This window comes from Carassius auratus, chromosome 34 (assembly GCF_003368295.1).
Source record: "Carassius auratus strain Wakin chromosome 34, ASM336829v1, whole genome shotgun sequence".
NCBI classification, from domain to species: domain Eukaryota; kingdom Metazoa; phylum Chordata; class Actinopteri; order Cypriniformes; family Cyprinidae; genus Carassius; species Carassius auratus.
Window position 1 is genome coordinate 27,631,319 of NC_039276.1, and position 24,423 is coordinate 27,655,741.

The following is a 24,423-nucleotide window of genomic DNA, read 5'->3' on the forward strand; positions in this document are numbered from 1 at the left end:
TGAGAGTTCACAGCTAAATCATTTTCAAAAGGGTTTTAAAACTATGTTTCAGGGTAAAAAAGTATTTTTTATAGTTTTTGGCGTGTCACAACATGTCATTAAACTATCTGAACTAAACATGTCTTGTCATGCAATTTAAAAAAGAAAAAACATTTCACATCAGAAATTAAAAACACACATCATATTCATGTCACTGAGTTGCATTTTGAAAGGAATCAGTAAAAGGGACAAAATTGAGTGCCACATCTCTGGTCATGTCAACACTGTTATTAAAATGAAAGATAATGACTGCTGATGATTTGAGATCCAGCATTATAAATCTGTGTATGCGAGAGCAGGCGGAGTGGCGTGAGGAGGTCAAGCAACACTTTGAGAAGATCAAGTCAGAGGGCACGTGTCTTCACCGTCTGGATGAAGAGCTGATCAACCGGAGACGAGAGGAGCTCAGGTCAGACACAGACACATGACAAAACACTGTCCTGCCCGAACCATTAATACAGTCCACCAGAACTCACTAACTGAACTCAAAAGCTCAACTCACTATTTGGTTTGCTCTCTATTTTACAGTACGTGCACTTACTGGTACTTACAGTGTACTTATCTAAGAAAGCACTGATTTAGTATTATGGATTGCTTTAGGGTTATTTGCGTCTAATTATGCATAAGTTACTGTTATAACTATGTTAAGTACATGTAACTTGTAACAAGGCCACTATAAAATACATGTATTGCTGACACTAATGATTATTTTGATAATAGATTAGTTGAAAGATAATTTTTTCGATTAATCGGATAAAAAAATCTTTATTTTAATTTTATTGACAAAAACAAACTATTCCACATTCTGCTCAATGTCCTTCAAACAAATGTGCCAACAGAATACTATGAAAACATACAGTGCTAACAATTTATTGGACCACCTATCATAATAGACAAAATACAGATATTTTAGGAGTCTGTCAATAAAAAAAAAATTGTATTGTCATTTTGTCCGTAACACAACTGGACACCGATGCAGGTTACAGTGTGAGAACAATTTATTCAATAAGTCCAAAAGAAAAAAATTCCCTCAAACGAACAGAAACAGGCCGGGAAATAAAGAGAAAGGTCCAACAGAGACTTCAACATCCTTGTGTAAACACCCGGCAGGGGGCTCCCAATGGTGCGGCCTCGTAGAGCGGAGAGGGGAGGAATACACGAGAGAGAGCCAGTAATGGAGAAAACCAGAACACTTCTGAAGAATGTAGGTGCCCGGTCTAGGAAAACAAGAGGAGAATGGAACACAGGTTTAACCCTGGAAACATGGAAAACAGGATGCACCCGACCAAGTGTGGTAGGGAGCTTGAGCTGTACCGCTGCTGGACTCAGGACCTTGGTGATCCGGTATGGGCCAATGAACCTGGGTGCCGATTTGCGTGAGGCTACCCTGAGAGGCATGTCCTTGGTGGAGAGCCATACCCTTTGACCACACACATAGTTTGGAGCAGGAGTCCGGTGACGATTGGCCGCTGCTTTGTTCCACCTATTAGCCTGGACCAAGGCCGCCTTAGCCCTCTTCCAGGTGCATTGGCACCGTCGGACAAAAGCCAAAGCAGACGGGACCGCAGCTTTGGGTTCCTGTGTGGGAAACAAGGGAGGTTGATAACAGAACACTGGAATGGGGACATAACTGTGGCAGAGGCCGGAAGGGAGTTATGGGCGTATTCTACCCATGACAGCTGTTGACACCAGGAGCTGGGATTGTGGGATGCCAGGCAGCGAAGGGTGCGTCCATCTGGGGATGGAATCCTGATGACAGACTCGTAGAGGCCCTGATCTGCTGACAGAACTCCCTCCAAAACCGAGAGACAAACTTGGGACCCCTATCGTTGACCGAAAGACCATGAATCCGGTATACGTGATCAACCATCACCTGAGAAGTCTCTTTGGCTGAGGGGAGCTTGGGAAGATGAATGAAATGGGCCGCCTCGGAGAAACGGTGAGAATGACGATGTTAACCTTAGATTCCGGGAGGCCAGAGACAAGGGCCAAAGGGGTGAGAAGGGATGGGCAACGGGTGGAGCAGACCAACGGGAGGCGCTTTGGAAGTCTTGTTCTGAGCGCACATCGAGCAGGCAGCTAAGAACTGCTTGACATCCTTGGCCATGGATGGCTACCAGAATCGCTGACGGATGGCAACCATCCGAGCTTTATGAGAGTCAGGAGCTGGCAACTTCAGCAACGTCCCTTACCTTACAGGGGTCTGCTTTGATCTCCCCCGCAGAAACAATGAACCCCAGGAACGGAACAGACTGGGCATGGAAGACGCACTTCTCCGCCTTAACAATGAGCTGGTTCTCCAACAGCCATTGTAACACCTGGCAAACATGCTGAGTGTGTACCTGCAGAGATGGCGAAAATATCAAGATATCATCAAGATACACAAAGTAGAAGTGATTCACCATGTCTCTCAACACGTCGTTAACCAGGGCCTGGAAGACAGCTGGGGCATTGGTCAGGCCAAATGGTAGGACCCGGTACTCAAAGTGTTCCGTGGGTGTGTTGAAAGCTGTCTTCCACTCATCCCCCTCACGTATGCGAATAAGGTGATAGGCATTCTGAAGGTCTAGCTTGGTGAAGACCTTGGCTCCCTGCAATAGCTCAAAGGCAGATGACGTAAGAGGCAAGGGTTACTTGTTCTTAATAGTGATGTCATTCAGGCCTTGATGATCTATAAAAGGACTCAAGGAGCCGTTCTTCTTCTTGACAAAGAAGAACCCAGCACCTGCAGGAGATGAAGAGGGTCAGATGAGACTGGCTTTGAGGGATTCCTTAATATATTTGTCTATGGCCTCTCTTTCAGGGCCTGAAAGGGAAAACAAGTGACCTTTGGGCAGAGAAGTGCCTGGGAGGAGCTCAATGGCACAATCATAAGGGCGATGTGGAGGTAAGGAGGTGGCCTGGGACTTACTAAACACCTGGCACAGGTTGTGGTACTCCACCGGGACCCCCTTCAAACCAGCAGCCTCCACCTGCAAGACAGGACACACAGACACAGGAAAAGAGGCAGCACCCAAACAAGATGCAAGACAAAACTTACTCCAAGACAAGACAAAGTTGCTGGACCAATCCATGTGAGGGCCATGTTGCACCAACCACGGGTGCCCCAGAACTATGGGAGCACTCGGGGATTCAAGAAGGTACAGCGTGGTCACCTCACGGTGATTACCCGAGACTATAAGATTGACAGGGGGAGTGGCATAGGAGACAGTGGTTATTAAAGTGCCATTCAATGAATGGGCAGGAATAGGTTCAGGAAGAGGAATGGCAGGAATCCGCCAACGGGTGGCCAAAGAGAGGTCCATAAAGTTGCCCTCGGCTCCTGAGTCAACCAGTGCTGCACAGGAGTTAAAGACATCACCAAACTGAATTGAGACAGGAAGGAGAGTGTGAGAGGAGGGAGGAAGCAATAAAGGGGTAGCGCTCACCAGGATCCCCCTCTTTACTGGCAAGCATTGACTTTTAACGTACAGCCTGCTGTGAAGTGACCTGATTTGCCGCAATACAGGCATAGCCCTAAGGCGAGGCATTGCTGCTTCTGTTGAGGAGTGAGCCGAAGGCACCCCACCTGCATAGGCTCAGGCTCAGTGGTTTATAATAATAATAATTCATTACATTTATATAGTGCTTTTCTAGGCACTCAAAGCGCTTACATAGTCAGGGGGTATCTCCTCATCCACCACCAGTGTGCAGCATCCACCTGGATGATGCGACGGCAGCCATAGTGTGCCAGAACGCCCACCACACACCAGCTTACCGGTGGAGAGGAGACAGATTGATGAAGCCAATCAGCGGATATTGGGATTGTTAGGAGGCCATGATGGTCAGAGGCCAATGGGCGAATTTAGCCAGGATGCCGAGGTCACACCTCTACTCTTTTCGAAAGACATCCTGGGATTTTTAATGACCACAGAGAGTCAGGACCTCGGTTTAACGTCTCATCCGAAGGACGGTGCTTGTTGACAGCATAGTGTCCCCATCACTACACTGGGGTGCTAGGACCCACACAAACCACAGGGTGAGCACCCCCTGCTGGCCTCACTTACACCTCTTCCAGCAGCAACCTAGTTTTCTCAGGAGGTCTCCCATCCAGGTACTGACCAGGCTCAGCCCTGCTTAGCTTCAGTGGGCAACCGGTCTTGGGCTCCAGGGTGATACAGTATGTGGGGGAAACAGATGTTGACTCCTCTGTCCTCCAGGATGGCCGAACTTCCTGACCTCTGGCAGAGCGGTCAAATTGCCTCTCCATCTCCTGGTGGAAATCTTTGAAAGAAGCACAACAGGAAGCTTGAGTCTCCCTGACGGAGGTTTCCCAGTCTCCAGCCTTGCCAGTTAGAAGAGTCAATACAAAAGCCACTTTGGACATCTCAAGGGCGTATGTGCGTGGCTGCAAGGCAAACACCACAGAACACTGGGACAAGAAGGCCCGGCAGGAATTGGGGTCCCCATCATAGGTTGGTGGGTTATTGCATCGGGGCTCAGGCTCATGGGGAGGAAGATGGTGAACTGCACCACCCTGTGCAGCCTCTCGTTGCAGCTCTTGGATGCAGGTGGTCAGCTCAGCCACTTGGCTGGCTAGGAACTCCACCTCCCTTGTGGTGCTCGTCAGTCTGGCTTCATGCTGGCCCAAAAGAATACCCTGCTGGGTGACTGCGGTTCTGACAGAATCTGCACCTGCTGTGTCCATCTTGGCCAGATCATTCTGTCAGGAACACAACTAAACACAGATGCAGGTTACAGTGTGAGACCAATTTATTCAAGTATAAAAGAAAAAAACTCCCTCAAACTAACAGAAACAGGCAGGGAAATAAGGAAAAACGTCCAACAGAAAAATAAGAGACTTCAATGTCCTTGCGTAAACACCCGGCAGGAGGCGCCCAACGGTGCGGCCGCGTAGAGAGCGGAGAGAGGAGGAAGACACGAGAGAGAGCCAGTAATGGAGCAAACCAAAAACACTTCTGAAGAATGCAGGTGCCCGGTCTAGGAAATGAGGGAGGGGAAAAATAATGGCACCACAGAACAAGACTTGACTGGATCAGACAGAATGGCTACACATGGACTATAGTCGAACAATGATCTGGCACCGATTGGCATGACAGACGGGAATAAATAGAGCAAGAGATGAACAGACATTGAATTCAGGTGAGCGGAGTCAAACAATTAGAAGTGGAAACTGTAGTAATGAGGGGGAGAGAGGAACGCCACAGACAGGTGTAAGACAAACGATCAAAACCAAAACAAAACACCATGTGCACACGAGATGCAGACATATACAAAAACACACACACCGAAGAACGGGGTGATCAGACAGTGGACATGACACATTTATTGGACAACTTAACTAAACTTAAACTAAATAGTATTTATTCACCTAATAACAAAAATGGCTTTCTTTGACTTTGATAACAGCTTGCATGCTTTCTGGAATTTTTAATGTCGTTTCTGACTGATTGTGTATCTGAAAAAATAAACAAAGCAAAAATAAATTTTTTCTGCCTTTCTTTCACAGCACTAATTATATTAAAGCACTAGAAATAGCTTACTACTGTAACTAAAGAGCTTATTCATATTAGAGGTCTAACCAATACATAAAGATAAAAAATGATTTTGGTAATTAACAACACTGTTATTTAAGAGCAGCAGTGACAAACCTTACAAAATTAGTTAAAAAAGCTTACATAAATTTGTTTTAATAAATTTGTTAATCACTGTAGGCTATATAGGTTAAACCTCTAGATCAAAAATTAAAATAATAAAGATTATTATTTATTAATTTATTTATAAAATCACAGTGAAGTTCATTACAAAATCTTGTTTTGACCTCACTGATTGGAGTGTTTTTGAAGCTGCTACCACCGATCTGGATGAACTCACAGAGACCGTAACATCATATATTAGTTTCTGTGAGGATATATGTATTCCTACAAAGACTCAACTAATTTACAATAATGACAAACCGTGGTTCACTGCAAAACTCAGACAGCTCCGTCAGGCCAAAGAAGATGCTTACGTGAAGGGGGACAATGTCTTGTATAAACAGGCTAAATACACACTGGAAAAGGAGATCAAAGTGGCAAAGAGGAATTATTCTGAAAAAATAAGGACTCAGTTCACTTCCAACGACTCCGTATCAGTGTGGAAAAGTCTAAAGAAGATCACCAATTACAAGACACCACCCCCCAGCACCGTAGAGAATCAACGACTGGCAGACGATCTGAACGAGTTTTACTGCAGGTTTGAAAGAACACCCCTCACCTGCCCTGAACGCCTCCCCACAAAACCATTCACACCATTCACAACTCCTGCAACCAGCCCTGAATGCCTCTCCAAACAACCGTTCACACCATTAACAGCTCCTGCAACCCATCCTGAACACCTCTCCAATCAAGCACTCTCACCATTCACACCTCCTGCATCCCCCCTCTCCCCCACACCTACAATTCAGATCAGCGAGGATGCGGTGCGCCAGGTCTTCCGGAAGCAGAAAAGGAAAAAAGCACCAGGCCCAGATTGCACCAGCCTGTCTGAAATCCTGTGCTGACCAGCTGGCCCCCATCTTCACACAGATCTTCAACAGATCGCTGGAGCTGTGCAAAGTCCCTTCATGCTTCAAACGCTCCACCATCATCCCCATCCCTAAGAAACCCAAAATTACAGGACTAAATGACTACAGGCCTGTGGCTCTAACATCTGTAGTCATGAAGTCATTTGAAAAACTGGTGCTGGCCCACCTGAAGGACATCACTGGGCCCTTGCTGGATCCTCTTCAGTTTGCCTACAGAGCAAACAGGTCTGTGGACGATGCAGTAAACATTGGACTGCATTATGTTCTGCAACACCTAGACAGACCGGGGACTTATGTGAGGATCCTGTTTGTGGACTTCAGCTCGGCCTTCAACACGATCATCCCAAACCTCCTCCTGCCCAAACTAAATCAGCTCTCCGTGCCCACCTCCGTCTGTCAGTGGATCAACAGCTTCCTGACAGACAGGCAGCAGCTAGTGAGGCTGGGAAAATACACATCCAGCACCCGTACAATCAGCACCGGAGCTCCCCAGGGCTGCGTTCTCTCCCCACTGCTCTTCTCCCTGTACACTAATGATTGCACATCTAAGGACCCCTCTGTCAAGCTCCTGAAGTTTGCAGACGACACCACACTCATCGGCCTCATTCAGGACGGTGACGAGTCTGCTTACAGACAGGAGGTAAAAGAGCTGGCTGTCTGGTGCAGTCTCAACAACCTGGAGCTTAACACGCTCAAAACAGTGGAGATGATCGTGGACTTCAGGAGAGACCCCTCTGCACTCCCCCCACTCACCATCATGAACAGCACTGTGACTGCAGTGGAGTCATTCAGGTTCCTGGGAACCACCATCTCTCAGGACCTGAAGTGGGACATTCACATTGACTCCATTGTGAAAAAGGCCCAGCAGAGGTTGTACTTCCTTCGCCAGCTGAGGAAGTTTAACCTGCCACAGGAGCTGCTGAAACAGTTCTACTCCACCATCATTGAATCTATCCTCTGCACTTAAGTAACTGTCTGGTTCAGCTCAGCTTCTAAATCTGACCTCAGAAGACTACAGAGAGTAGTCTGGACTGCTGAGCGAATCAGCGGTACAACCCTCCCTTCTATTCAAGAACTGTACTTATCCAGAGTGAGCAAAAGGGCTGTCAAAATCACTCTGGACCCCTCACATCCAGCACACTCCCTCTTTGAACTGTGTCCATCTGGTCGACGCTACAGAGCACTGAGCACTAGAACGACCAGACACAGGAACAGTTTCTTCCCTCAGGCAATCCATCTTATGAACAGCTGATAATAACTGCGAACACACTACACTTTATATTTATATACACACACACTTTATTTATCTAACACACATACTTAGTATACACTTAAATTTTGCACATAATATATATGTACATACATAACTGCATTTTGTAAAATACCTGCCTACAATTGTCATTTGTATATTGTCATTCACTATCTACTTATTTGTATTTTTTATTCTTTTATTATGTGTTTTATGTTCTGTCGCTGTCATTCTGTTGTACTGCGGAGCTTCTGTCACGAAAACAAATTCCTCGTATGTGTAAACATACCTGGCAATAAAGCTCATTCTGATTCTGATTCTGATTCTGATTAGAACACTTTGATCAGAGTTAGTCTGTTACTGTCATCTCTTTATCCTGTAAAAGCGTCTGATATTTATTTTCAATCACACGCAGTTTCTAGTGCTCTCATACAGGACTTGCACAACATGTTGACTTTTAAACATAAATGTAATGTTCAACAACAGATATTTCAGGACCGTGGATGTTTTTGCGCTGAATAGTGTCTCTACTATGTTCTGTCTGTTTAACGTGCATGCCTGCCGCGCCGGTGCTCATTCAGTAAAGATTTCGACTTGATGCAGACTGTCTGGAAAGGTTTGCAACATTTACAGATAAAGATATGACCGTCAACTGAAAGTGTTTTGCACTGAGGACGCACACACACACACGTATCTGTCAAAGCACCTGACAGGCAAGTCATTACGCTAAAGAATCAGCTTGAAGCTTAAAATAAAGATTTCTATGTTTTGGGCAGCTCGGATCATGTACTTTTCCTGCAGGAGCTTATTCTGTTTCCACAAGTATTTGTAGATGCATTTTTGTCTATAGACTTCCGTTATTCAGTGCTGTAATTTGATGCGACCGGCTGAATTTGGACGTGCAATGTGGGCAGACCCGACTAATCAATAATGAGAATCGCTGGCAATGATTTTCATTATCGATAATAATTAATTTTATCGATTAGTTGTTACAACCCTAATTGCAATTAATCACAAAAAAAAATTGTTTTGCTATTATGATGATGTTATAGACTGTGTATTTATTTAGACAGTAACTGTATTGTGAGAAAGAGAGAAGATTGTGTCCTCTAAAGGGTTGTTACCGAGCGTGACATCCGGCTCATTTTACAGGCATGCTCTCGACATCAGAGAACACTACGAGAGAAAGCTAGAGAGAGCCAACAATCTGTACATGGAGCTCAACGCCGTGATGCTGCAGCTAGAGCTCAAAGAGAAAGAGCTGCTCAGGTAAAACACACATAAAACACTCCATAAACCAAATAAGACATATCTAATGATAAAGCTATTATACTCTAAAAAGATAAACTGAGTTTTTAATGAAGTGTATTTTAGAGTACAACTTACAAAAATATTCTCTCATCATTCATGCCCACTCACATTGTTCCTGTATGAGTTTCTTTCTTCTGTTGGTCACAAAAGATGAGACTTTGGGGGAAGTTGGTGACCATACAGTTAATATAATCCATTGACTTCCATAGCCCTGCATGTCAGCCCGAGCCTGACGGGGCCTGTTTTAGGCTTCTCCTTCTTTTATATCTTAGACATTCATCACTTAAAGAGATGGAAAAGATGTGCTGCACTGGTGGAAACAATGTAATACCATGTTACCAGGACTGTCAGGACACAGGGCACAGTGTTTAACATCACCATCCCAGCAACATTAATTACTATGAATGTGTCTGGAAAAATAGCAATGAGATAATTTAATTATTTATTAAAGATGGCAGAAAACACATTTTACTGAAGCACAATGATTTGTTTTCATTGTGAGTGCACACAAATAAAAGCAGACTTTAAAGTTTCAAATTATGTATTAATATTATCTGTATTTTAAGTTGATTGCTCTGTTATCAGGGGAAAAAGTTTAAGTGATCGTGCCAGCGCCTCCATGGATTAAACCTGGTGTAGCTTCCGCTGTCCACACAAACACATGGAAAAGTTATCTTATTGATACTGCCACATAGAGTGAATTAAGAAAGTACAGATGCTCCCTTTAAAGAGGTGCTTTATCATAAACAGAAACTTGCAGACATGCTAATTGGAAATTATATACATGTGTTGTGTGTCATGCAATAGCCACTAGATGGCGATTTGAAATAGTATTTTGTAGCTCAGCACACAGTTTCCAGGCCAGATCACACTGCTTTTGCCCACTTCAGAGAGACAGATATCTTGTGTATTATCAAAATAAACTGGCTATAAACAGTCCTTTCCATGTTTAGGCCCTATTTTGTGCCTTTTTCATGGAAAGGTCTCCTGATATTCCATGTCATGTTACTTTGAGATGATTAATATTTAGTTTCTGATATCTTCATTTATAACACCAGTGCTAATGCTGCTTTGTTCTTGATCAAGGAGGGAACAGTGTCTGGATAAAAAATATCCTGGTCTCTTCAAACATCACCCCTCGACCACAGTGGACAAACTGATCAAGAAGAGAAGCGTACCCCAGAAACTGCCTCCTCACGGCAAGAGGTCAGAACAGACGTTCCTCACTCTGTCTCTTATTTATTAATGATTACATGGATCGCTTACATTTATATCCACAGCAGAACGTCTCACACATAATTCCTTATTCTGTATTTATGCACATTAATTTGTTTTTAATCTCATCCTAATGTAATTACATTTGGAGTATGTTAAATGACAGACACCATGAGGTTATTGATGAAGACCCAGTATACAAAATACATTTTACTTTATTTGTGGGGCGGGCTAAACCATTTCATAAAAGCGGGAAACGCAGATTGGAAGAAAACTTGACCTGCACATCACTAGTACATGATTAAATGTTTAGAAGAGTATCTTTGACATTTGCCAGAACATGGACACAATATTTTTTCCATATTGCATGCATTTCCAAAGCAACATAATTCCGGGAAAAAAGGATGAGACACTCCCTCTCTAACTTTTTCATTTTGCACATATTACATTATAGGCTAACATTACTGAAAAAGCACAAAAGTACAAAAATAAAGTTTGTCAAGAGAAAGTTCTTGGACATTTACTGCCATGTAGTCTACTAGTAAGTACACTGTATACTACACGGAAGCTGATTGTGACGGCCAATAATCTTGCTAGCTCAAGATTTAAAAAGTTTGGTTTAGTGTCCTGTGGTGTTCAGAGCTCTCGAAACCCTCCACCTCCCCCAGCACCACCTGTCTAGATCAGTTATATGGAAGAGCTATGTTGTGTATGTCTATTTCTGCAGCAGCATAATATATTTAATGTATGCCATATCTAGACCTGACCTCCTGAGATCAGAGATCATTCTGCCCAAGATGGACGCTGGTGTGCTGCAGGTGACCGTCCCGCCATGTTCAAACCGAGGGCCTACCTCACCTAACCGCGCCCGCAGGATGAAAACTCGTCACCGGAGGAGCGGCAAAGGAAGCAGCGGGGATCTGTCCGGGCCTAAGCACCCTACTGCCCCTGCTAGCCGAGATAGAGAGCCCCCGCTGCCCAACACAACACCGCCCGCACCGCCTCTCACTGAGACTGCTTCAGGGGCTGTGATGAGGGAGGGCCAGCAGGAGCCGCCCCCGCTGAAGCTGTCCTCGTCCAGCCCAGATCTGCTCTCCTCCACCCGCCGCGCTGAAGACGGAGTCAGTGGAGCTGCCCCGACCGAAGCCCTGGGCGGAGAGACCAGTGCTGGAGCTGAAGCAGGGGCCGGCCTGGACGAGACTCCACCCAGAAGTGACACGGCGAGTGAGGACGCCGCTTCACTGCCGTTCTCCAGCAGCCCAGATTCACCCTGCTGTGGCCGAAGTGGAGCGGTGGGCAGAACTCATGTAGGAGAAGAGAAAGAAGAGGGAACCGGGACGGTGCGATTACCCAGAGGATCCAGCGGCAGTCATCTGACTCCATCAGCCATACTGTATCGAGCTGCTATCTCACGCAAACAGGTACACTTCTCTCTATTCCCCAGGTTTCATGTTCATCCTCAGGGTTTTCAGGGATACAGATTTCTGTGTATGTACATGAAACCACACTGAACTGATTGATTTTATTCTTAATAAAATAAAGGTGACTTGACTTGGCAAGGAGAGGTAAATAGATCTTTGCACTAGACTGGTCACCATTCCTTTTAAATTTTCACCTTTTTTCCTCACCTTTTCTATAAATTTTTAATTAATATGAGCTCATTAGACATGAATTAAAAAAAGTTTGATTAAGAGTTTCAATTAGCACTTTACACAACAAGACACTGTTGTCACCGCTTATCAAGATAGAATCAGTTGAAGAGACTGACTCAAACTAGATAAATGGCCTTGACCTTGGATCTCCTGTCACCTCACATGCAAAAAGGCCTTATTTCAGATCTTTGGGCCACAGACATCCTCTAACAATACACTTCTGCTTTGTGATGATCGCTATAAGGAATTATCTAAGCAGGGTTGCCAGGTATGCGTAAAAAAACTAGCCCAATGGTTAATCAAAAATAGCCCAATGACCATATCCCAAATATCAAAACAAAAAATATGCAATTCCCATACCTAAAGTACATATTTTACAGTCACTGTTATGTAGGTTATTCCAGAGTTTAGGCGCCAAATAGGAAAAGGATCTGCCGCCCGCAGTTGATTTTGATATTCTAGGTTTTATCAAATTGCCTGAGTTTTGAGAACGTAGCGGACGTAGAGGAGTATAATGTAAAAGGAGCTCATTCAAATACTGAGGTGCTAAACCATTAAGGGCTTTATAAGTAATAAGCAATATTTTAAAATCTATACGATGTTTGATAGGGAGCCAGTGCAGTGTGGACAGGACCGGGCTAATATGGTCATACTTCCTGGTTCTAGTAAGAACTCTTGCTGCTGCATTTTGGACTAGCTGTAGTTTATTTACTAAGCGTGCAGAACAACCACCCAATAAAGCATTACAATAGTCTAACCTTGAAGTCATAAATGCATGGATTAACATTTTTGCATTTGACATTGAGAGCATAGGCCGTAATTTCGATATATTTTTGAGATGGAAAATGCAGTTTTACAAATGCTGGCTTTCTAAGGAAAGATTGCGATCAAGTAGCACACCTAGGTTCCTAACTGATGACGAAGAATTGACAGAGCAACCATCAAGTCTTAGACAGTGTTCTAGGTTATTACAAGTAGAGTTTTTAGGCCCTATAATTAACACCTCTGTTTTTTTTCAGAATTTAACAGTAATAAATTACTCATCTTCCATTTTTTTTTATCGACTATGCATTCCACTAGTTTTTCGAATTGGTGTGTTTCACCGGGGCGCGAAGAAATATAGAGCTGAGAATCATCAGCATAACAGTGAAAGCTAGCACCATGTTTCCTGAGGATATCTCCCAAGGGTAACATATAAAGCGTGAAGAGTAGCGGCCCTAGTACTGAGCTTTGAGGTACTCCATACTGCACTCCTCTTCATTCACTGCTACGAACTGATGGCGGTCATATAAGTACGATTTAAACCATGCTAATGCACTTCCATTAATGCCAACAAAGTGTTCAAGTCTATGCAAAAGAATGTTGTGGTCAATTGTGTCAAACGCAGCAATAAGATCCAATAAAACTAATAGAGAGATACACCCACAATCAGATGGTAAGAGCAGATCATTTGTAACTCTAAGGAGAGCAGTCTCAGTACTATGATACGGTCTAAATCCTGACTGGAAATCCTCACATATACCATTTTTCTCTAAGAAGGAATATAATTGTGATGATACCACCTTTTCTAGTATCTTGGACAGAAAAGGGAGATTCGAGATTGGTCTATAATTAACTAGTTCTTTGGGGTCAAGTTGTGGTTTTTTTGATGAGAGGCTTAATAACAGCCAGTTTGAAGGTTTTGGGGACATATCCTAATGACAATGAGGAATTAATAATAGCCAGAAGAGGACCTATGACTTCTGGAAGCACCTCTTTTTAGGAGCTTAGATGGTATAGGGTCTAACATACATGTTGTTGGGCTTTGGTAGAACATCCATTATTTCTGTACAAGCATTGCAGTCAAATATAATTTATGCCTTATGCCAAACAATTATAGGACAGTTCAGACTATAAGATGGCTGCTGGGACTCAAGATTCAGTCTTTTCATCTCGTGTAGTGTGTCATAGTGGACAACAACCGATTCCACTTCAACACATCACCACAGCTAGCATGTTTCATCTTATTTGTTAGTTTCTCTTTCTTTTTTGGGCTTTTCTGACGACAAGACAAAGCAAAAACATGCTGTTGGCTAGCCATTGTTTGTTTACGCTCAAGGCACCTTCAGTCTAGTCTCGCCCTATAGATCAGTGGTTCTCAATTCCAGTCCTCATGACCCCCCGGTTTGTTTCTCTTATCACTTCAGAGGTTTGTTCTATTCGACCGATAGTGCCCTGTGAAGTGGACTTCACGGGATATTCTGCCACAGTTCCACTCTAAAAGCATTAACTTGTGCGAGATGTGAATTTAAATTATGTATTCACAAAAGTATATTATGTCACACTTTACACTTCTCTAGTAAGTTCCGTCTGTGTGCGAAGACACTGCAGGATGTAAATAAATAAATAAATACAATTTAAATTAATTTCTTTGCTCTTTGAATGGAATATATACACTCCTTTTGAACTGTAATCATGGCATAATATCATGTGATGTCCACTTCACAGGAGACTTGTGGTTGAGTAGAACAAACCTCTGAAGTGATAAGAGAAACATGGACTTGAATTGAGAACCACTGGTTTAAAGGAAGACCCCATTATTGCTAACATGAATTTATTTGGGATCTTTAATTTAGAAAATAATCGAAAAAAGCTAAATTCAAAATGGTAAAGATGAAAATAGACAAATGAGAAGTTTATGTGTGTTATTTTTGCAGTGATGTTTGGGGTTTTAATCATTGAGCATGTTTGAATGAATTGTGTTGAATCCCACCAGCGACGTGGAGTTTCCTCAGAAGAAGAAGAGGGCGAGGTGGACAGTGAGGTGGAGTTACCAAGGAGACGGTAAGAATATAATCATTCATTCCTTATGAAATATCTTCAGTGTGAACTTGAGTAGTTTAGAGTTGATTTATTTATGCAAAGCATCACTTCTAAACACATAATTAAATAAGGTCTCGTTTTACTATTTTTCATGGGAAAGTAAAGGTCTCTACTATCCCATGAATCCATGGGATCCACTTTAATTTACAATAGCTGGGTAATACTTAGCTGCTTACCCTCAACGTTCCCCTAACCCTAACCAATGGAGTTACCTCATATTGCCCAGTGCTTTCTTAAGTAAATACAGTGTACGTTCATGCACTGTGAAATAAAATGCAACCCGCTATCTGAATTTTAATATATCTTGTTTAATAGCTTGTATGTTCTCTGATGTCCATTTTGCAGACGGCCGACCAGTATAACCAAGTGTCAGTCAGTATCCACCTTCAGCTCCGAGAACCTGTCCGTTTCTGAGGGAGAGGAGGGCCACACCACTGACCACTCCCACAGCGGCACGCCGGATGTGGTCAGCACCAACACAGACGAGCGACTGGACGATCGCAGCGATGACCTCATCTCCCAGGGGTCGGAGATCCCTGTCGATATTACAGACCCTACTCTGTCGGAAAGAGAGGCCGCTGCCCTCGAACTGGAGAGGGCCAACTTTGACCTGGAACAAAATATCCTGGAGGTACAAGTATTGTGAGAATCCTTGCAACACATACCGCCCCGAGAAACACAAATGTTTTAGGCTTTTCCAGACCTGGCTCTGGAGGTCCACTAATGTCCTGCAGAAATTATCTGGATCAAACACACCTGAACAAGGTCTTCAAGCAACTTGCAGACAGACTCTGTAGGACCTCCAGGACCGGACTTTGTTAATGACTGTTTTTAGGCAATATATAATGTGTCCAAGAGATGGTTGACACTCTTTGTCCTGTTTCCAGACTCGTGCGTTGTGTGAGGACTCGGACTGTGACAGTGCTGAACTCGACCAATCAGGGAGCGGAGAGCCAAGTCGTCCCCCGAGCGCCGGAGGCTGGGGCCAGGGTCCTCAAAACTGAAACACACACACACCCCAGCACACACTTTCACATTCAGTTGCACCAAAGTGAAAGGAACACAGATTTTCGTGAAACACGTGTGCACACACATCCTCTGAGAAACGCAACGATACACGACACAAAAGGACTAGCCACCTAAAGAACAAATACTCAGACACTGGTCATAGCAACTTTGGGATCGTAAACTGCCTCGTGACCAGGACATAGCCACGGAACATATAGCAAGACAAGTTCAGCAGTGACCTGCTGCTAGAGTTGAGGATTACAGGAAATATATGAACAGATCAATGCAATTAAACACTTCAGGGCATTCCCAATAAGCAGCAGTGATGGTATCAATAGGTTTGTGCTGTTGTAGTGCAGACAGACTTCCTGGTGGGCCAGAACCATGTCCGTTCATGTGTGGAAGGCTTGTGGTAGCAGTGGATGTAAGTCAGAGTCTAGATCGAATCAGTAGTGCTGGATGAAACTCCTGATCACAGGAATCTCCGTCCTCCAGCCTGGATGAAGTAGTTTTAATCGGTTCAGACGTCACGTTAATGAAGTGTTTGGGACTGACTGACACTACTATGTACAGATGCTTCCTTTCCAAAGCATTTACAAGGTGCATATACAAATGTGATTCTATTATGACTATAATGCCCTGAATTTATGTAAATATATATTTATTAAGCTAAATCTAAGAAAACAAAAAAGTCAACTATTTGTTAACATAACAAAAAACAATAAAAACGGTCCAGTTTTTACTATTCTCCTGTGCTTGTGCCACCCTACCATGGCAGCTCAGATCGGTTTGGAGATCAGCAGGTGTGTAAATCTGCAGTTACACACACACACACACACACATATATATATATATATATATATATGTATATGTATAGTCAGGTTGGCTTTGCTGGTGCAGGACTGTAAAACTCTTGGATGCAAGAATACACAACACACAGACTGAACGGCACATATAAATGTACAGTACATGATTTATGACACGAGAGATATCTCTTCTAACTGTCTGCTCTCCTCTTACCTCTCAGATTATCTTTCAGTACTTTTTCTTTCATAGGGACATGCAATATGTACATTTCAACCTAATCTGAAAAAAGCACTTTTATTTTCTGCACTGTAAAAATAAAGTAAAACAAATAAATGACAATAATTTAAGGTATATGAATTTTAGCTTGCCAGATGTAGGTCTGAGAAGGACAAAGTCCCGAAGAACAAAATGCATGATATACATTTTTATGTACTTTTAATTTTTAAATCAATTGTTTTTATACATCTAATGAAATGTTTGCACCTTTTTTACCTTGAATGTGTAATAATGTTGTGTTGCTTGTAGGCACTTTACAGTAGGATGTTTATATACATGGACATGATCACTTTCTCATATTGCACTGAAAATTTATTTATGATGATGATGATGGTTCAATAGATGCAAATCTCCAGTTTCAAGAGTATGTATGTTAAGACAACCATTTAAAACCTTTCTGATGATAATAACGTGAACCACTTTTTCTTTCTTTTTTCTTCTGATGATGATGTTAAAATTTTCCTGGACCGTACAAGTCATGTTTTTGTTTCTGAACATGGTCCAAATGCATAAACATTGGCAGCTCTTTTCTGACTAAAACCAAATCAAAGGTCCTAAAATTGGTTAAATTTACATAGCAAGCAATAATCTGACTATGAATAAGATACTTAAAATACATGTATGGTATATTTAGAGAAGCATGAATGAATTGAGATGTATTTTAGTCACATTATTCAGTCATGTAAACGCCATAATCCATCTTCCTACAGCAAACTATTTGATGACACATTTTGTTTCTTGGAAGAAAATACAAAAATATAATTATGAAATAACTACTAAACTATAGATGTGAATCTATTACTTTTCAATATTATGTGGAATTCAGTAATAATCTGGTTCTGAATATGAATCAAACAGTTTTATAAACATCTTAATTGTAATATTGTCTTGTCAGGAGAAAAAAAGAGAACAGTGAGAAAACACTGGCCTGCATATAAATGTAGGAAATGCCAGATGTGAGGTATAAAGTATAAAGATAAGATAAAGAACTACAGTCACATTTAAACTCTGAATGCCTTTAATGACAAATATCTTCTCAGATCAGCAGCTATCATTCATGCAGTATGACTTTTATAAGCCAGTTTAGTGTGTAGAACCTGCCATTCATGACTAGCAGAATAAATAAAGCTCCTACCTTCACAAGTCTGGAAAATAATGTTCAGTCTGTATTTAAAGGACACACTAGATGCTGTCTCGGACATTTAGTTCAACAAATAATACCAGTCATTTTTCTCCCAAGCAACTGTATTTACTCTTCCTTATTCCAGATGTTAGAATAATGTGGAAGGCAGAAGAAAAACACTACAGGGGTATAGAAAGGGGCTATGCAACACAAAATCATAAAACTAATTTTAAATATGCATCCTATAAAAAAACAAGAAACATTTGCTGGCAGATTGAATCAGCCAATGCAACCTCCTTTGTTTTATAGCCCCAACACTTTTATTTCAACCACCCAAAAATGAAAATTTTATTTAAAATGTCGTCACTATGACCATATGAGGTAAGAAAATGATGACAGTATTTTGAGTCAGAATCACTTTAAGAGTCAGAATTCTCTGACAGAGAAGAGGTCCGTTCAAACAAGAATGCCATCGGCCATGCGTGTGCCGGAGCATCTATCCATAGAAGTGCTGGACACAAAAGAGAAAACAAGATTCTCAGTTTGCAGATGCAACCCCAGGCGGCAAGGAAGGCGACAGGAAGTTGAAGTCGGGTGGGGGCTGCCATCTTGTAGCAGAACTTCACTTGCGTTAGCATTCCCATTGACTCCCATTCATTTTGACGTCACTTTGACAGCGAATAACTTTACATCTGAGGCGTTTAAAGACTCCTTTTGTCCATTATTTATTTCTAAAGATACACGAAAATGTATAAAGGGCTCCATTACCTTCTATGTTACATTATGGCCCCGTATAAACAGTTTTTGTAAAAAATAGGCTAACGATTGCATCATAACCACTCGTCTCTCTGTCGCATTACCATACAGACAGGAGGAGAAGCTCGCAGGCAATTAACTTAATATGGTGTACTGGCGTTACATTTTAAAATACTATACAAAATAATTAATCAGAATACTTACTCCTGCTCACTCACGACAAAGAACTCCCCGCTCAAGCTCGCCGTCTCTGCAAGATTAACGATGGCAGTTGCACGCACATCTACTAGAAGATTTACATCTGTCAGACAGGTTCCTGACGTCGTCAAGCTTCGTTTGAGTCTGCGCGTCAGAAACGGAAGTGCTAAAAAACGCTAAAAATGGGCTTCAATTGTCTCAGTTGAGTTCCAATGGGGTCGCTGTGTCCATTTCTTTTACTGTCTATGTGCAACCCCCATTCTCTGGGCTTTAACCCCGGCCATATTAACAATAGGAGCAAGGAGACGGCCTGTGATTGGCTGTGGAGCTGATTGATCAGAGGGCCAATCTTGAAAACGCCCAACCATGCCCCCACTTATTTGTGCTAATATTTAATAGAGTTTTGCCGTAATTTCCATGTATTACTATTAGAGATTGAAACATCACGTTTGAATTTGTTTTCCCAATCAAATGCATTCATTCTGTATTTGACTTTTGAACAAACTGTAAGCGTATCTATCAGGTGATCGAAGATGCTGATGTCTGCATTGACCTTTCTTCAGTTCGTATTTGCATCATCCGGAAATGGTCATGCAAAGAACAATCTTCGATAAGTAACAATTTCAGCTATTTTAACACAAATGAGAGAGGGGCTCAAAAAAATAAAAATAAAAGTAAAAGACAAACAGCAGAAAAAACATAGTAAAATCCCCATCTGTCAGGTTATTTTACTGAAGCTGATGATGGAGTAGAAGTTGTGGAGCAGAATATGGACCGGACACATGGAACAGATAAAAACAGTGTCACCGTCCATACAGATTTTAGGTATGTTTTATTTTTTAACTTGGATGGATGTTCTTGGCTCAGTTAAACGAGTTTTAGGCATTGTGGTTTAAAAACAAATGGTTTAAACTATTCATGGACATTAATAACTTACTAATATCTGTAGCACTAAGTGATTCACTGGAGTCATGCGGTGCTGACATTTTGCCTCTGTGTGGTAGGCCTGGCTGTTCTGCGCCTATGAACCACGAGACTTAGCTTCCAACAATGCACCTGTAAATTTTATAATAAATAAAGGTTTATTTGTTTCTAGTTATTTAATTGTGTTAGATATTTCCACTTTGCAGGTGTAGCGGATCTGACCCGAACCAGACAAATTAAAGATTCGATCAAGACTGGTTGAAACATGATCTAAATTCCTCAGGAAGGCAACAGGAGGTCATAAATCAGTGCTAGTGCCACAAGTCAGAAACAAGTTAACCAACCAACTCTTTCACAGAACGGCTTTTGACATTAACACCATTAGAACAATTATTGACAATTTCAATTTGGAGAACTGAGATGCAACGCCGGACATCACATGTAAACCCATGAGAGTAATAAACACCCCCCCCCCTCCTGCAGAACCAGACTGAAACTCCTAAGGGGAGGGGGGGTGGTCTTTTAACCTCTGGTCTCTACAGAAATCTTTATGTCAGAGAATGACACAGAAACTGTCTTTTCTAGATATAAATGGACCAAAATGAACTCAAAATGACTTATAAATGAATCAGTCCATCGCTTAACTCCATATTCATTTATATGTAACCCACACATTTGACTATCATGTTATAATCACTTATTGTGTATGTCTTTTAATAATAACCTCAATTCATATCCCGCAAGTCATTTATCAAGGTCCTAGGTGTGACTGTAAGCCTCTTCTCTGGTTATCACCCCCAATCCAACCGTCAAACTGGACGTAAAATACAAGTAGGTCGCTTCCTAAGAACCTTCTGCCATGGCCACCAGGACTCCTGGAACCAGTTCCTGGGCTGGGCCGTGTACGCCCAAAATTTCCCTCCGCCAGCCATCCACGGGCCTCACCCCGTTCCAGTGTGTACTCTGTTACCAGCCCCCTCTCTCTCCCTGGTCTGGGGATCCCTCCGCTGTTCCCGCTGTTGATTACTGGTTCCAGGAAAGCAAGAGAGTCTGGGACAAGGCTCACAATCACCTCCAATGGACAGTGTGCAGACAGATGATAGCCAACCTTCGAAGAGCACCAACCTCGGGGTAGAGGAAGACAACCACATCGTCAGGGTATTCGGGCCTCAAGAGTGGGCCGTGGAGGAGGGGGTAATGTCACAAATTGGTCATGCTCTTCACCCAGCCAAATCACAGCGCACCCCCTCACCTGAGTATTAATCAACCACCACATTTAAGCACACACCTCAGTCTCTCCCATTGTCCGATCTTGTGACTACACAGTGGAATACCCGTCTTAGTTACCAGTATTGACTCCTTAAAATGTACCTATCGACTTGCCTCTTCTCCAGCGAGAATCTTCTCTCCTCCTTGTGAGGTGTGTGTAACTCAGCAGTCCAGCCAGTTACATTCGCTGTAAGAAGATTACGATCATCAGTCTATAGTTAAAGGTCCCGTTTTACGCTCTTTTTTGAAGCTTTGATTGTGTTTACAATGTGCAATATAACATGTGTTCATGTTTCGCGTGTAAAAAAACACAGTATTTTTCACACAGTTCACCTATCTGTTTACTGCTGTTTACACTGTCACAAAAAAACGGGCTGATGACTTCCTTGTTCTATGAAGCCTCTCCTTCAGAAATAAGTAACGAGTTCTGATTGGGCCAGTGGTTCCTGTGTTGTGATTCGACAGCAGCTGAGAGCACGCGCTGCCCTCCTGGTAACGTGATTGGGCTAGAACGCACGTGCTGGAGATGTATTTATAGTCACAGGAGCGTTTTTACTGACCAGATGCGCATGAAAACCGCATTTGTTTTTTTGCACAGCCCTAAGATCTAGTTAAAAAAGCTAAACAGCGTTGTCCTTTGTGTAATACCTTACAGAAACTGTAAAACGCACCAACTTAAATAATAAAATACACTTACCAGTTGTGGTCCATAAACAACGCCTTCTCCAGACAAAGAGGGAACTACTCCATCTTTCAAGAATAATCTTTGTGCAAATCCAGCATTAAACTGATTGAGATTGAGAAAGTTGTCCTCAGCAAGCTGTCCTCAGCAAACTGAGCTGCACATAGTTTTACATGTGCATTATAATTTTCGGGAACCGAGTTAAACATAAATTGTAACCATTAATGTCAAAGTACAGGGTCTCTGGGAAGCCCAAACAAAGATGATTGGACTCAGAGATTAAAAAACAGTGTTTCAATGACATGGCGACAAAAACAAACAGCTCTTCCTCCTTCTCCGTCGGAGCGCAACAAGGCCACGCCCCCTGTTTGTGAATTCATGTGGGTGGTGCTTAGTCAAAAAAACTGTTTTAGTGACGTCATTACTGCAGGAACTAGAGGGCTGTAGTCCAAACGGGTCGTTTTTTGTAGGCAAATTCTGTTAAATCAAATATCTCGCTTGGCATTGAACTTTGAGCTTTAGAATTTTACAGATATTATTTATACTCTAACAACAACATTACACACTAACTAAAGTTTAAAACATGGAATCACGAAGAAGGGGACCTTTAAGGATCAACTCACCTTTCATCTCACCCACTGCCACCAGTGGCGTAGCGGACGGGCCCGCAGGGCACCCCAAAAATTGACTCGAATAAATAATTAAAGCGTTTTTATAACGTGAACGTATAGGACTTTTATTTTGGTAGTAATTGCAGCCTACCGCATTTGGCGATTATGACCATATCTGCATCAGCTGTCATTTCACACAAAAACGAGCACGTATTGTGAAGCACCACTTTGATGAAATCGAGGACGAGCGTCTCACAGACCCCGAGAAAATGTTCAAAGTTTGTGTTTTTTAAGCGTTCATTGACACAGCTGTTTCCCAGCTCAAACAACGTTTCAAAGGCTTGAATACAATAGCCAAACGATTCCGCTTCTTACGTCCAAGTGAACTTGTACATTCAACTGATGATGAGTTGCGTGCTTGTGCCGAAACATTTGCAGTGACTTACAACGATGATATTTCCTCTGAATTTCCATCATAGTTGCTTTCGTTTCGAAGTGCCCTACGTTCTGAGATAAAAAAAAAACTTGAAATGGGTTCAATGAAAGATCTGGCAGAGCTGCTGATTCTGAAGCATACATCTATTTTACCAAGTGTCACGGATGTGGCTACAGCTCTGAAGCTTTTTTTAACCGTCCCCGTCACAGTGGCAAGTGGCCAGAGATCTTTTTCTAAACTAAAACTAATAGAAACCTGCATGAGAAGCACAATGAGCCAGGACAGACTTTCTGAACTCGCGATACTCAGCATTGAAAGCCAGCACGCGCGTCAGATGGACATAACAGACATTGTCAAGGACTTTGCGCAAAAAAATGCTAGGAGAAAGGGGCGCTTTGGAGGATTTTAAAGGTAATATATATTACCTTTATTGAATGTTAAACGTCATGAATCTTTGTTGTATATTGCCGATAGAAAAAATATTTTGACATCATGTGCTCGTCATGTGACGAGCATGTGCATTTTAACAAGTTAATGTAATTGCTGTTTTATTGTTGGTGTTTCTTTTATTCTTTTTTGTGAAAAGTTCTTAATAAATAAATACGAAATAATTAAATACTATTAAATTCCACAGTAGCCTACTAATTCACAATTTTGAATGAAAAGACTCTTGCGGGTGCCATCCATCCATCCATCATCTTCCACTTATCTGGGGCCGGGTTGCGGAGTCAACAGTCTAAGCAGAGACGCCCAGACTTCCCTCTCCCTAGCCACTTCTTCCAGCTCTTCCGGGGGGACCCCGAGGCGTTCCCAGGCCAGCCGGGAGACATAGTCCCTCCAGCGTGTCCTAGGTCTTCCCCGAGGCCTCCTCCCGGTGAGACGTGCCTGGAACACCTCCCTGGGAAGGCGTCCAGGAGGCATCCGAAATAGATGCCCGAGCCACCTCAGCTGGCTCCTCTCGATGTGGAGGAGCAGCGGCTCTACTCTGAGCTCCTCCCGAGTGACCGAGCTTCTCACCCTATCTCTAAGGGAGCGCCCAGCCACCCGACGGAGAAAGCTCATTTCGGCCGCCTGTATCCGGGATCTTGTCCTTTCGGTCATGACCCACAGCTCATGACCATAGGTGAGAGTAGGAACGTAGATTGACCGGTAAATCGAGAGCTTTGCCTTACAGCTCAGCTCCTTCTTCACCACGACAGACTTGTACAGCGACCGCATTACTGCAGAAGCTGCACTGATCCGTCTGTCAATCTCACGTTCCATCCTTCCCTCACTCGTGAACAAGACCCCAAGATACCTGAACTCCTCCACTTGAGGCAGGAACTCTCCACCAACCTGAAGTGGGCAATCCACCCTTTTCCGACTGAGAACCATGGCCTCGGACTTGGAGGTGCTGATTCTCATCCCAGCCGATTCACACTCGGCTGCAAACTGTCCCAA

The 24,423-nt window shown here is 42.8% G+C and overlaps 1 protein-coding gene across 1 annotated transcript in view; it reads left to right on the forward strand.

The window, feature by feature from the left end:
* Positions 1-16,759, forward strand: part of LOC113053683 (mitogen-activated protein kinase kinase kinase 12-like) — a 34,402-nt gene extending 17,643 nt beyond the window's left edge. The window contains exons 8-14 of the mRNA XM_026218867.1: positions 339-448; positions 9,006-9,122; positions 10,251-10,370; positions 11,140-11,800; positions 14,787-14,854; positions 15,239-15,524; positions 15,781-16,759. Of these exons, the coding sequence (XP_026074652.1) occupies positions 339-448; positions 9,006-9,122; positions 10,251-10,370; positions 11,140-11,800; positions 14,787-14,854; positions 15,239-15,524; positions 15,781-15,897 (1,479 nt within the window). The 3' untranslated portion in view covers positions 15,898-16,759. The remainder of the gene's footprint in view (positions 1-338; positions 449-9,005; positions 9,123-10,250; positions 10,371-11,139; positions 11,801-14,786; positions 14,855-15,238; positions 15,525-15,780) is intronic.
* The last annotated feature ends 7,664 nt before the right edge of the window (positions 16,760-24,423 follow it).